At 43.3% G+C, this 12,407-nt stretch overlaps 1 protein-coding gene across 2 annotated transcripts in view; it reads right to left on the bottom strand.

Annotated features, from left to right (window-relative positions):
- Positions 1-1,111: 1,111 nt before the first annotated feature.
- Positions 1,112-12,407, bottom strand: part of ITK (IL2 inducible T cell kinase) — a 33,667-nt gene continuing 22,371 nt past the window's right edge. For both annotated transcript variants that reach the window (XM_026858138.1, XM_026858139.1), the window contains exons 9-17: positions 11,330-11,409; positions 10,542-10,678; positions 9,726-9,800; positions 8,857-9,028; positions 7,924-8,140; positions 7,131-7,195; positions 6,922-7,040; positions 4,125-4,282; positions 1,112-3,584 (exon numbers count right to left, since the gene is read on the bottom strand). In XM_026858138.1, coding sequence (XP_026713939.1) covers positions 3,513-3,584; positions 4,125-4,282; positions 6,922-7,040; positions 7,131-7,195; positions 7,924-8,140; positions 8,857-9,028; positions 9,726-9,800; positions 10,542-10,678; positions 11,330-11,409 — 1,095 coding nt within the window. In that variant the 3' untranslated portion in view covers positions 1,112-3,512. The remainder of the gene's footprint in view (positions 3,585-4,124; positions 4,283-6,921; positions 7,041-7,130; positions 7,196-7,923; positions 8,141-8,856; positions 9,029-9,725; positions 9,801-10,541; positions 10,679-11,329; positions 11,410-12,407) is intronic.

The raw sequence follows: 12,407 nt of genomic DNA, 5'->3' as shown, positions 1-12,407 counted from the left end.
CAAACCCTACTTCCCTGGGGTGACCAGCACATGCCCAGGAAAGAGTTTTTCATGGCTAATGCTGCTGCACTCACTCCAGTCACTGCTCTCCACTGAGAAGCATCAGCTGCTCTTTCTAGACGAGGTTACTGCTTGACTGCCTTCTCCTATCTGGGGTGCCAGCCTGGCTGTGCCAGCACCCGGCCATCTCAGCAGCAGGTCGGGGACACGCTGGGACAGTGCTCCGGGCCTTGGCTCTGGCCAAGTGTGCGACATATACAGAGCCGTGCACCCACCACCTCGGGTAACCAGGTGGCAAAGGCAGGGACAAGCACATCCTCTCACCTCTCTGAAATACAACCAAGCGGAGAGGGTCAAACTGGCAAAGGGGGAACGGTCTAAACATTCAGCACGTTACAAATACTTTCCAAGGAGACAGGGAAGGGGTATTCAGAGAAGGGTTATTCATTCTGCAGCAGAAGACAGCTGATATTCTCACCTCTACATTATGGGGAACATACCTAGTTAAGCCAAATGAAGGGCACAGGCCTTAAAACTGCTGTGAGAAGACCATACCATAATACACTGTGTGTTACAGGGTATTAATATCAATTAATATCATGCGGTTACTGCAGTATGACACTGGCCTTTTCAGATTTGTGAAGTCCCCGGTAAATAATGATGGGGAAACACCCTTTGGGAGCACTCAAACATTACTACTCCTATTTTATGAAGATTCAGAGAATTTAAAGACACCACGATGGATGTTTAGACAGAAATCTATGTGTCCATACAGTAAATTACCCAATTTGCAGACATTCTGAATACTTCCTACCCCCATAAACCCAGCACATAATCTAACCCCAGAAGTTCTGCGGAGCAGAGATATTTCAGAAAGCCAAGAAGCAGCCTGTTTGCTTCTTGGTGGGGATGATCTGGAGGACGAGCAAGCTGTCTAAGTGCATGAGGATGGTTTTTGCATTTTTGCTAACATATAACATAACAGTTGGAACTCATCAGTTTTATTGTTTGTAAAAATACATATCATACACATACACTGCCAAAGAAAACTGTGCAACAAGAAGCCAAAGAAAAACTAGTGCAACACTAGCTAATAAATATTACACTTACCCAAATATAAATATAATCTCAGGAACATTACCTAGCAGAGCAATATTGCTGCTACTTAATAGCAACCTCCTCAAGCTCAACAGACCCCTGGTTCCTCCAAGGATGGAGGGGGCAGCAAGCTAGAAGCGTAACTTTGTGAGCCTGCAGATAACCCTGTCACAGAGTGTCTGTGCTCAGGGAAGAATTGTTTCAGAGTATCCCATGGTGTACAGATTGTCTAAGTGCAATGAAGAGTGGGAGAAAATAGGGTTATGGCCAGCTGCCCTCAAATTTAGCGGTAGATGTGCAGTTTAACATGGTTAGGGCTACGGGAAACTTCACTGGCTAAATGCCAAATTTAGCATCACCAGAATGTGACAACGGGCTAACTCAGACTAAAGGATGAGAGGGACAAAGAGGAATTTAGCTTAAATTCACTGTAGGCAAAAATTCAAAATCTGTTTATAGATGCTCATATTCCACATAGTGTTTCAGACTACTGAGGGATTTTGGCAGCAATCCCGGTTCGAAGGTAGCACTGTGATCCTTCATTTAGGATTGACAACCTCCAATTTGAATATTAGGATTCTCCTTGCCTGGGAGAGTTGTTATGCATAATATTTGTAGGAGTAAACAAAATAAAATATTGTGAAATCAAAACAAAGTGGGAAGATGTATAAAGCAGAAACTAATGCCTTGCCATATTTGTATACCTGAACAAATATTCTGGCTCCTAAAAGCTGCCCTAGAGCCATGAATCTGAAGAATACAAAAAATTAAGCCTCCCTCTATGAAGAAATAGTTTGATGCAGGATATCTAGATCATGGGATGACATTATTTCCTTGTTCCATTTCTGTTGGCAAACATATATGAACCTGACTTCTGTAACGACAGGAGAGATTGCTGCTGGAAGTTTGCACTTCACAGTTTTCGTAAACTGCTGTCACGTAAGGTTTACTCACATTCTCACCTGCCCAAACAGAGAAGCATCAAAAATACATACTGCACATATGCACATATCATCTCTGAGCCCTCTTGACTTCTCTAGTTATTGTTAATGCTTAGCAGAAAGTCCTGATCTTATTTATGAATTCTGCAGGACACCAACACCCACACTTTTGATTTTGAGGTCAGTTACGTCAAAACAATGTCTCTGTCTTTGCTGAAAATACAGATTCTAACTGAAATACCAGGAGATGGATATGCTTTATACCTTCATCTGCTGTCACCACATAGTGTGGACCTCCCCATGGGGTAAGTACCCAGGCAGTCCATTCATAAAGGACTTGTTTTTGTTGGGTCCCTTTGTTCACAGAAGAGATGGAATAGTCTTGTGATGATTCAGTTACTCTTTGAAGTATGAGAAAACTCCTCTCATTATCACTGCTGCATTGAGCACACGCTCTGCATGTTTTCTCCTTGTGGTTACCCTTCTGAGCCCTCAGGCTCCTTCCTTCCAAACACACCAGTTCAAGAGTAGGTTCCCGTACCTTTCACAGATAATCAGATCCTGGGATCCTGCCTTGTCCTGGACTGGAAAAACATAGCACTCTGCACTGCTCAGTCCTCCATACTCTGTTCAAAGAAATTGGATGCAGATCATGTATTTATCTTATCATGTAGAAAGACTGAAGAAAAAAAAAACAATACAGACTTTCAGCTTTGACTTCCACCCTCCAAGAATGTCTCTATTTGCATCAGAGTCCCATTTTCCCACTCACTATACAATGCAAGAGAGAATTTCAAGACTCTTCAACACGTTGCTTTGTCTCTTCCTTCCTTACAAACTCGAATGCATACGCAGACACCTCTTCAGTTTATCAGGTACCAGAATCCTGTTCCTGTTATACCAGAGTTTCAGAGAAAATCATGCAGAGGGAGAACAAATCCACCTTGAAATATCAGCATCAGAAATGCAGTCACTAAATCCAGCCTGTTCCCGTGTGTCCCAGGCTTATTCCTGTTCAGAGCTTTCAGGTCCAGCCCACTCTGAATAAGAGCGCCATGGAAATGTCTAAACATTCCTCCTCAGTTAAAGACAGCGTATTTTTTCCCCAGGGAAGACCTTCATTTGGGAGTTCACAGAACTGGAATAGCAATGTCAGATCCCTTAGTTTTGAGGCTGTATCTTCAGGAGAAATACACTTGCTGGATTGTGTGGTTCAGGACTCTGCTCAGTTGCTGCCTCTGCTTGTACGATGCAAATCACATTCTTGGCCAAACCAAAGCCTGTGACTAGTCTAGGCTCTGGAAGACCTGGGGGTATCTTGTCTGGAAGTACCAGCCTCTGCCCTCTCCTTCTCCCCAGGCATATGGCAAGTGTCTATGGTGAGAGGATTCCTGTTAATGCTTTGTGTGGGGAAAATCCAGCCATCTGCCCTCTCAGGACTCTCTCAGCTTCACTTAGCAGCCGGTGCCATGATTACAGATCAAACTCAGAGATTTCACTCAGCTGATACAGCAGAACAGAAAAGGATGGCCTGTCATCTTTCTTCTGAGCAGGGGAAAGAAGAGAGAGAACATTAATGTAAGCTTGAGAGGAATGGCATGGTTAGGAAGCAAAACCTTGTGAAGAAACTGAGTATTAGCAAAAATACAATCTATTGTTATAGAGAAAATGCCAACGGAAGAATGAACTTCCTTCTGTACAATGTTTCCTTTCTACTAGCAGCGAATTTTGCCTAGTGTACACTAAGTACATTTTAACAGGTTGACTGTCATTTTTACTATTACTATTAAAACTCAGCCCCACAGATCCGCAGCTTTCTTAGGAAGCAAACTGTTGAATTAACTTCAGTTAGGTACACTACATAGGCTTCTCAGTGAAGTCAACACAGTATAGAAACGGCAGCTTAAATAAAAGTCAAAGAGCCTAGAGTTTGCTTGCTAGCACAGATGAAAGCTACAGAGTGTTTCACCTCCAGGATTTTATCTTTGTTAGCATGTGAAGTGTATTCCTCTCTCTCTTCCTAAAAGCCAAGGGGAAGAGAGCTCTTGTCTTTGGGAACTAGTGCTCTCCCATTACGATACTAACCATCCTCCAGCAGTGGCTCATGACCTCATAAATTGCCTTGGAGGCCAGCTTGGGTTTGTAAAGCCGAAATCCTGCATTGATTTCTTCCACCACTTCTCCATTGGTGCGATTCTCGTAAGGGATTTTACCTTCACTGAAGACCTCCCACATCAGCACTCCTAAAGCAAACAAATGAGAAAAATAAAAAAGAAGCAAATAAAATCCTCAGCAGGCCCACAGCCACCTTCCACCTGCTCTCAACATTGGCCTCTGTTACTTGGAAAAGCATTCTCTCTCAGATTCTCAGTACATATCTGAAAAATCAGGCCACATCTGTACAGTTTGAGGATGCCAGCTAGGATCTGTGCTGGGCACTGCACTGTGTGGAAGTACCGCTTTGGTCACTGCAAGCTTGAATTCTCTGCATCCTACTTCATGATAGTCTAGCATGACAGGGATGTCTTTCCCCGTGAGTCAGATGAAGTGTGTGTTACATGTCAGAAAGCAGAGCTGTGTTGTATGTCTTCTCCCAAACTGTGAAGAAGAGGGAGTGCTTGTGCATGTACTCCATCCAGTTGTGTAATCTGGGGAAGAGAACTCACTTTTTGTCACTGCTTCAGTTTCTCTATTTTTGATCCCAGTTAATTGCATACAACAGACATGTTACTGGTGTTCCTGCCTGCAGTGTGTCCTTCACCAGAATCTGCTGGTATTTTGGTGAGACTCGGAAGCAAGAAAGCAATATGAACAGCTCCATTCTTGTTAGTCAGCTTAGCCTCAGGACTGGGATCTCCTTGCCTGCAAAATGTCCCAGGTGGTGTGATTCACTGGATGAATTCACATGCAATGCCAGTGGAATTTCAGAAGATTGTGGCACATTTTCCCTTTTCTTAAACAGTCAAATGTTTTCCTATGATTATTGTTTAGAGCAGTACAGAAACTTGTGCTTCTCTAGTGTGGTGGAAGAGCGACAGGCAAAGACAAAAAGACTGTGGAATACATTGAGGTTGGCCAGCAGATCAGAGAGGCTTTGCAAATGAAGTAAATAGAAGGCATCTGTGTTTATTTTCTTAGGTTTCATTTCTTTGATCATCCAATATGACTGACTTGGTAACCTGTGTTCACATTGTATTAGAAAACGGAGACAGACAGATAGATAGACTGATCTGAAATGAAGTTGTGAAACTCCACAATCAACTTAGCTAAATAATGCCTGCTTTCCACCTTTGAATTCTTCAAATAGGAAGATGCATAGAGATTGCAGCTTCTCACCAATGATACTGGCTTTACTGAGGAATAAGCAAAGCACTTGTACTCCCTCAGCGTACAGATTCCCGCACTGGGAATTTCTCACACTCATTTTGTTCTCCTGGGCACAGCAGGATTTCAGGCCTGGCAGAAGAGATGAATGGGCTACAGAGTAGTGGAGCAGAAAGCTTCCCCACAGTCATGAGACCATGACATGACAGAGGAATCCTCTTATGCAAACCCCACTGGATGGGAGATAGCAAGTCTGACAGATGTACAACACTGCTGCGTTTACATTTCACAAAGAAGGACTGACCAATACAAACAAAGCTCACCGGTATTTTATTCAGCCCTGAAACTGGACTGAGCCAACTTCACCAGGCTTGGCTTGACTGTAAATCAAACTGAGGCCCCTGTTTGGAAGAATCTGGATCTCAGTGTACAGGCCAATTTCGGAGTTGTGAAGCAGAACATTCTTACCAAAGTAGCATCCCTCCCCATGTGCAGGTGTCAGAGAGAGCTCCACTGGTAAATATTGTCCCTTGTTACTATGTGGTGAGTGCTGACAGCCTCCTCCATGTGCCAGGGGACACAGAAATAGGAATGGCGCTCTCCAAAGCATCTCCAGGTTGGGTTTGTGAAAGCAGTTTTATGGGTCTGAGCACCCTGCTCCCACTGTGCTGCTCGTAACCCACCACAGGAATGCACAACTCCAACCACAGCAGAAGACAGTAAAGGGAGAAGGAAACACTGAATTCACAAGCGCAGACTAGCAAAGGTTATAATCCTGCATTATTTACTGCTGGGCACAGAGCTGAGTGGCACCCCATTGACTGTGTGCTGTGCACAGCACACTGCACCGATTCATTCTGCAGCACTGCGATTTGCATGCTAGCTGGAGATGAGCCAGATACATTAGTGTGCCAGATCGACAGGCCAGGGGATAGCCTTTGTTATCTCTAGCGCCAATGACTTTGGGGAAAAAATATACAACAGTTTTCTTATCTATGAGGGTCCAGAAGGGAGTCCAAAGAACAGATGCAAATCGTAAAACAATGCACTGGGGAGCAGGAAATGAGGTGAGCAAATGTGAGCTGTGAAATAATATTTTCAGATTGGCATAAAGCAAATGGCGTCAGCAGAGCAAACTTGGAAAGGCAGAGGGTTTGAGTGAAGCATCTGTGCCCAGGACTGACGTGCAGAGATGTAGTACCTTAATGTCTTTCCTTTCCTTATATAATCCTGTCAGTGACTCTCCAACCTTTTCTTTGACAATCCTACTATACCAGCATGAAATAGTGTTCATTATTTGGTATTATATAGCCTTGTACAGGTACACTATGTTAAATGGGCTGTATTTGCAGTGTTCCATAGTATGTAGGTAGTTTAATATTCTTCCCTTCTTTCACTTAAATGATTTAGGCTTGCTTTGCTAAGCCATTAATCAGGCAAAACACCCTTGGAGCCCAAAGGGTGTAGTGTTTAGGAGAGTTTACTTTAGGAGTGAGCCCCTAGGTTTTGTGAGCTGGTGTTTGTTGACTTTTTTTCCATTTTGACAAGAGGTTCTTACCAAACGACCAAACGTCAGATTTGGTGCTATAGTTGCTGTAGGAGAAAACCTCTGGAGCAGACCACTTGACTGGAAACTTGGTACCTGTGGAGCTTGTATATTGGTCATCAAGGACAATCCTGCACAAGGAAAAAAAGGGAGTGTGCTGAGTAGCCCCTCCCAAACCATGACAGCCCCACAGGGAGGGTGCACAGCCTCAGTGACATTACCTTGACATCCCGAAGTCAGACACTTTGACCACGTGGGATTCCCCCACCAGGCAGTTCCTAGCGGCCTGCAAGAAAAGAAGATGGAGAGGCAGAAGGTCAGAGCTGAAAGACTATCACAGCCACTCAGTTGCAGAGCAGATAGTGCTTAAAAAAAAAGGAGAATCAAAGAAACACCACACCATACAAAGAGGGCAAAAACTTGAGGTCCTCATGTTTTCTGTACATTGTACAGCCAGCATGTTCCTGTTGCCAAGAAAGCTGTTCAACCATTAGTCTGACGTGCAGGCCCTTGTTGCCCAGAAAGGGCAGAGAAAGACCCTAAAATATCCACAGCTACTCACAGTCCTTGCTCCCCTAACAAAACAGTAGCACTGACTGATGCAGCTTGATGGCACATCACATAATTGAAAGTATTTTATCAGCAATGCATGTTTATACATATGTTAGAACAGGTATTTTTTGGCATCTTCACTGATTTTAGACATGAAGTCAGTATTCAGGAACTGTGGGAGCTGGGCTCTTGGGGACTGAAATAGTCCACTCAGAAAAAGAGACAAATGTTATGTCCTCTTTTCTTCTCTCCCAAACACAGTCAAGGGAAATAGATTAATCAGCACTCCAGGGGATATTTTTTTTCCCTAAAGTACTGATGCTTCTTCTGCAGTGAGGGGAGATACTGGATCCCCTGTCAACAAATTGGCAGGAGGAGTATGAAAGCTGAAATTACAAAGGGAGAACGCACAGGGAAATGCCCAGCTGCAGCAGAGAAAAAGTCTGTGTGGGACCAACATACCAGGTCTCTGTGGATGACAGAGTTTTGTTCCAGATAAGCCATTCCTTCACACACATCTTGGCACATCCCCAGCAGGGTTTCCTTTGAAAAACTGCCCCGCTGGCTCCGGAGATAGTCGGACAAGCAGCCGTTCTCCATGAACTCAAACACCAGGCATATGGGAGTGTTCTCAAAGCACACACCGTAAAGCTGGACTAGCTTGGGGTGAGACAGCTTCCTGTGGGATGGGGAGGGAAGGTGGAAAAGAGGCTGAAACAGGCTCAGTGCCTTCTGTCCTTACAGCAGGTGTGTTACACATGATTGCCTATGTCACCCTGCTTCACCTCTCTCTGCAAAGGCAAACTATGAAAGCAGAAAGAAGAAAATGTGTAGACCAAGTCTAATGTCAAGTAGCACTAAGTATAATCTCATTTTAATGGTAGTGGTCACCAAAAGACTCTTCTGCATGGAAATCCATCCAATCAAACTAAAATAAAATCCACTTCTGTCTATTTTGAAGGGAGGGAAATGTAAAAAATACAAAGTCAATAAAACCAAAGAGAAATATTTTCAGTTGTGCAAAGCAAAAAAAAAAATCTTGTAGGCCAGGTTTTTCAGTAAAATTTCCCTCAAATTTTAAGAGATTTCTCCATCTATTATTTTTGACAAGAGCCACTTTGCTCTCCAAAATACACCAGCAATTAACCCTGCCTTCCAGATCAGTGGAGATCTGGAAGACCATTCTGGATATTAAGAGAAATATAGTAATTCACCTACACTTTGAATTGCCTTCCGTTGTAACCACCTGAGCTCACTGGTCTCTCTATGTTTAGATACATAGAAGATAACCCAAGTTTAGATTCCCCATTCATATTCCTGAACATTATGACAGCACTTTGGCTCAGTATTATGAATCCTACAGGGTCTGATTTTCTTGGTGAATCTACTACTTACATCAAGACTTTAGCTTCCTCAATGAAATCCTCTTCAGACATTGCTCCTTCACGAATGGTCTTAATGGCTACTTTTGTCTTCTCCAGCAAGTAGCCAAGGTAGACCACACCAAACTGACCACTGCCAATTTCCTGTACACGGGTGAGCTCAGAGGGGTTAATGACCAATTTTCCTGTTGATTGTAAGGGAGAAAGAGTAATGATCTATCAGTAAAATGTCAAACAGAAAGTTTTTGTGGCTTAAACACTGAAACATGACTCAAAATGAGACTTTCTGGCTCTCCCTTAAAGTGTCTGTGTGACCTTTGGTAGCTCGTTTGACTAGTCCATGCTGCAGGTCATGTTCAAGAGTAGGAACAACATCCCCTTTCTTTCCCCATTTGTCTTGTTTATCCAGTTCTTCAGGGAGGATTGTTTTTACCATACATATGTGGACTACCGAGCACAACATGGTTTTGAGTTTTTTTGATGGATCCAAAAGTTACAGTAAAGATGATGCCAGCAAAATTCTGTAGACAACAACACACAGATGGAGGCGTCTTTCAGGAGGGACTCAGCTTTCATCAAGTTATGCTATGCTCCTACTCCCATCACCTTTGTTCAGCATTCATTTCAATATTTAATGTTGACTTCACTGAGACCCTGGGATTCTCATCACCTTCCTCAAGGCACTGCACGATCAGTTCATTCAGTTATCAATGGTAATGACAAAGATAATAATCTAGAGAATAGTGCAGTGTAAAGATCTGAAGAAAGCTGTTTATTCTGGTGATAGCCACATGAATATTCATCAATATCCATGAGGATATTCAGGATCATCCAGCTAACCAGTGAGGAGTGTGATTCCCATCAGTCATGAGAGTACCGTACCGTAGCTCAGCCCTGCAGTGATTGGGGCCGTTTTTCTCCAAGAAGAGACTGCATACCGCAAACGAGTGACAAGACCTGAATAACAGAGGAAAACGTGGGTTCTAGTTATTGTCACAGTCATGGAATGTGTGGCTGTCCCTACCTCAGAAGGCGGTCTGGATACTGGAAGCAGATTTATTGTACTGAGTTCTTAGCTCCACTTGAGGGCAGCTGAACCTCTATTCAGATTGTGATTTCCTGCCTGCTTGAAGGAAGCCAGTTCTGAGCAGTTTCAACTTATTTCTTGTTTTCAGTCAGTTAGTAAATGTGAGCTGTCAGTCTCTATTAACTTGGATGAAATTTTAAATTATACCTTTTATTTGTAGGGTATTTTTGAAGCCCAGGGTTTCCCTTGGTATTCCTGGACTGTAGGGATGGGAGTCTTTGGTGACTTCCATGTCTGGCTATGGATCCTGGCCATGTCCCTAGCTCTGTGTCAAATCAAGGCCCAGGGATATATCACCTCCTGGGCAAGAAGGCCCTGCAGCATCATTCAAATAGGAATGAAAGAGCTCTTTATAAGTATGTCATCACAACATCTGTGTGGGTTATAGTGAGCCTTAGGAGGACAGCCAGAATGAAGATGTAATTCTGGAAGCTGGCCTGAGATAGTAATTTTCCTGCCATCCAAGTGCCAGGATAAGTGGAAGAAAAGGTGATGCCATTTAACATTTCATTGTAAGGACAGAGGGCTTGGGAGCCTTCCTTCATTCAAAACAGTCACCTGGCAACATGGTAAACCAGTAGCTTCCCCTGTCAGCATCGGCCTTCACTCACCTGCTGCATTGTGCTGGTGATAGTTGATAAGTTCAGGGATGCAGTCAAACACATGCTTTTCTGCCAAGTAATATCGCTTGGGAAAGTCAGTTGTCTCATTGATGTGATAATGCTTTATAACAGGATTGTTATCCGTGCTGAAAAAGAAGATGTTTTCTTTGAGGAAAACTAGGTTGCAGAAAAAAATATAGGAATTTGGGCTATAAATGGAAGAGGAACAAACAAGCAAAGGGTAGAGCCTTCCCTGCGCAGGAAGAATGGGAGAGGAGCAAGGAGTGAGCTGCAATTGGTAACAAAAGCTGTATACTTGTATGTTCTCCCTCTCACTCAGAGATGGTCTCATCTCTAGAAAGGCTGAGGTTTCCTGATATGAGCAGGTTGAGTAGTAAGTTTCTCTGCCTCTTCTTTCTGAAACAAAACTTTCTGCCCCATCATTGAAATCCTTTCACTAGTCTTGTATTACCCACTTCTGCTGAGTCCAGCGTGTAGTCCATGTTGATCCTAGTGACACTTCAGTTGGGGGGACAATTTCATCCAAATTACAGCCCCAGTGATGTCTAAGGGACTATTTATAGGCATATAATTAGACGCAGGGAGAACTGGAGCCTTTAATACACTTTGCAAATGCCAGCTAACTCTTCTGCCTTTTTTGGAAGTGTTTTCCTCTATGATTTTCATGAGCCTTCTGCTCTCTCTTTATAATGCCAAAACAACTACAGAGATTACACTCTCATAGAAGCCATTTCATTGATGTAATTGATGCAAAAAGCTGCTGAGCTCAGCTGTACCTTAATGCTTTGGTGAAAACAGAGACTGTGTACATGCCAGGCTGCCTCGAATCTCTCACCATGAAGGCACCTTCCCTACCCTGTAACAGGAGCAAAGAAGAAAAAACTGGTTAGTGACATAATGGAAAAAGAGAAGTGAGCTGGGGTCAAAGCTCTGCTCATTTAAGCCCTGCCTGTGCTCAGTCACAAGGATGTGCTAAACACATACAAAAAAAAAAAGAGCCATCAGCCAACTGACGGAGCTTGGTCTGTTCCATGCACAGCTCTGATGGCTGCCCCCGGCCTGCAGGTACACTCAGCTGGTCTCTCTTGGGTGCTATGTATTTTTAGCTTAGTTTCCTGAGGAAATGAGACTTATGTGCTCATACTGTGTATGTGTGGGTGTGGGTACATGAGTGTGTGTGTCGCTGTCCCTCCAAGCCTCTTCTCTAGAAATTCTGAACCCATTGATTGCTTTCAACCCTGACAGAATACTAGTGATATCAATTTCCAACAAGTTCAATGAAATGGGCAGCCTGTTGGAAAGGCAAACCCATTTGAATGCCCTCCATTGAGAGCAGCTACAGAACAAGACTACAATTTATTCAACACCAGAGACTCCATATGGGACTGTATGAAAAATAATTTACCAACGTACCACAGATGGGAAAATCTTGACCCCAGTCATTCAGTAGCTAAACATAAATGTGTAGGAAAGCAGGCTTCCTCCACTCTGGCACTCACAGAACAATTTTATTTTTGAATTTTTCACTGTAATTGTTTTCTATTCATCTGCATGATAAAATGTATCATAGGCCATGATCCTGCAAGGCCAGGAACTAGTGGTTCAGATGGCACAAGAGAAGATTTAACATCACAGTTTGGATATAATGTGCTGACCTATATATTGGTAATAAACCCCCTCATTTTTCTATCTGTTTGTAGATAAAGATGCTTTTCATCTGGCATCCCAAGTGCCTGATTATTTCATTCCCTCATTTGCTTTACATGGTAGATTTCCTCCATTTTATATGTCCACTATCCACCCACAAACCTAATCCACCAAGTGCACCCTGCCTTAACCTCCTCCCCACCTCCC

The sequence above is a fragment of the Athene cunicularia genome (assembly GCF_003259725.1).
Source record: "Athene cunicularia isolate RWA chromosome 13 unlocalized genomic scaffold, athCun1 chr13_part1, whole genome shotgun sequence".
Lineage (NCBI taxonomy): Eukaryota > Metazoa > Chordata > Aves > Strigiformes > Strigidae > Athene > Athene cunicularia.
The sequence above is the reverse complement of the archived record's forward strand: the minus strand, read 5'-3'. Positions and strand labels throughout refer to the sequence as shown.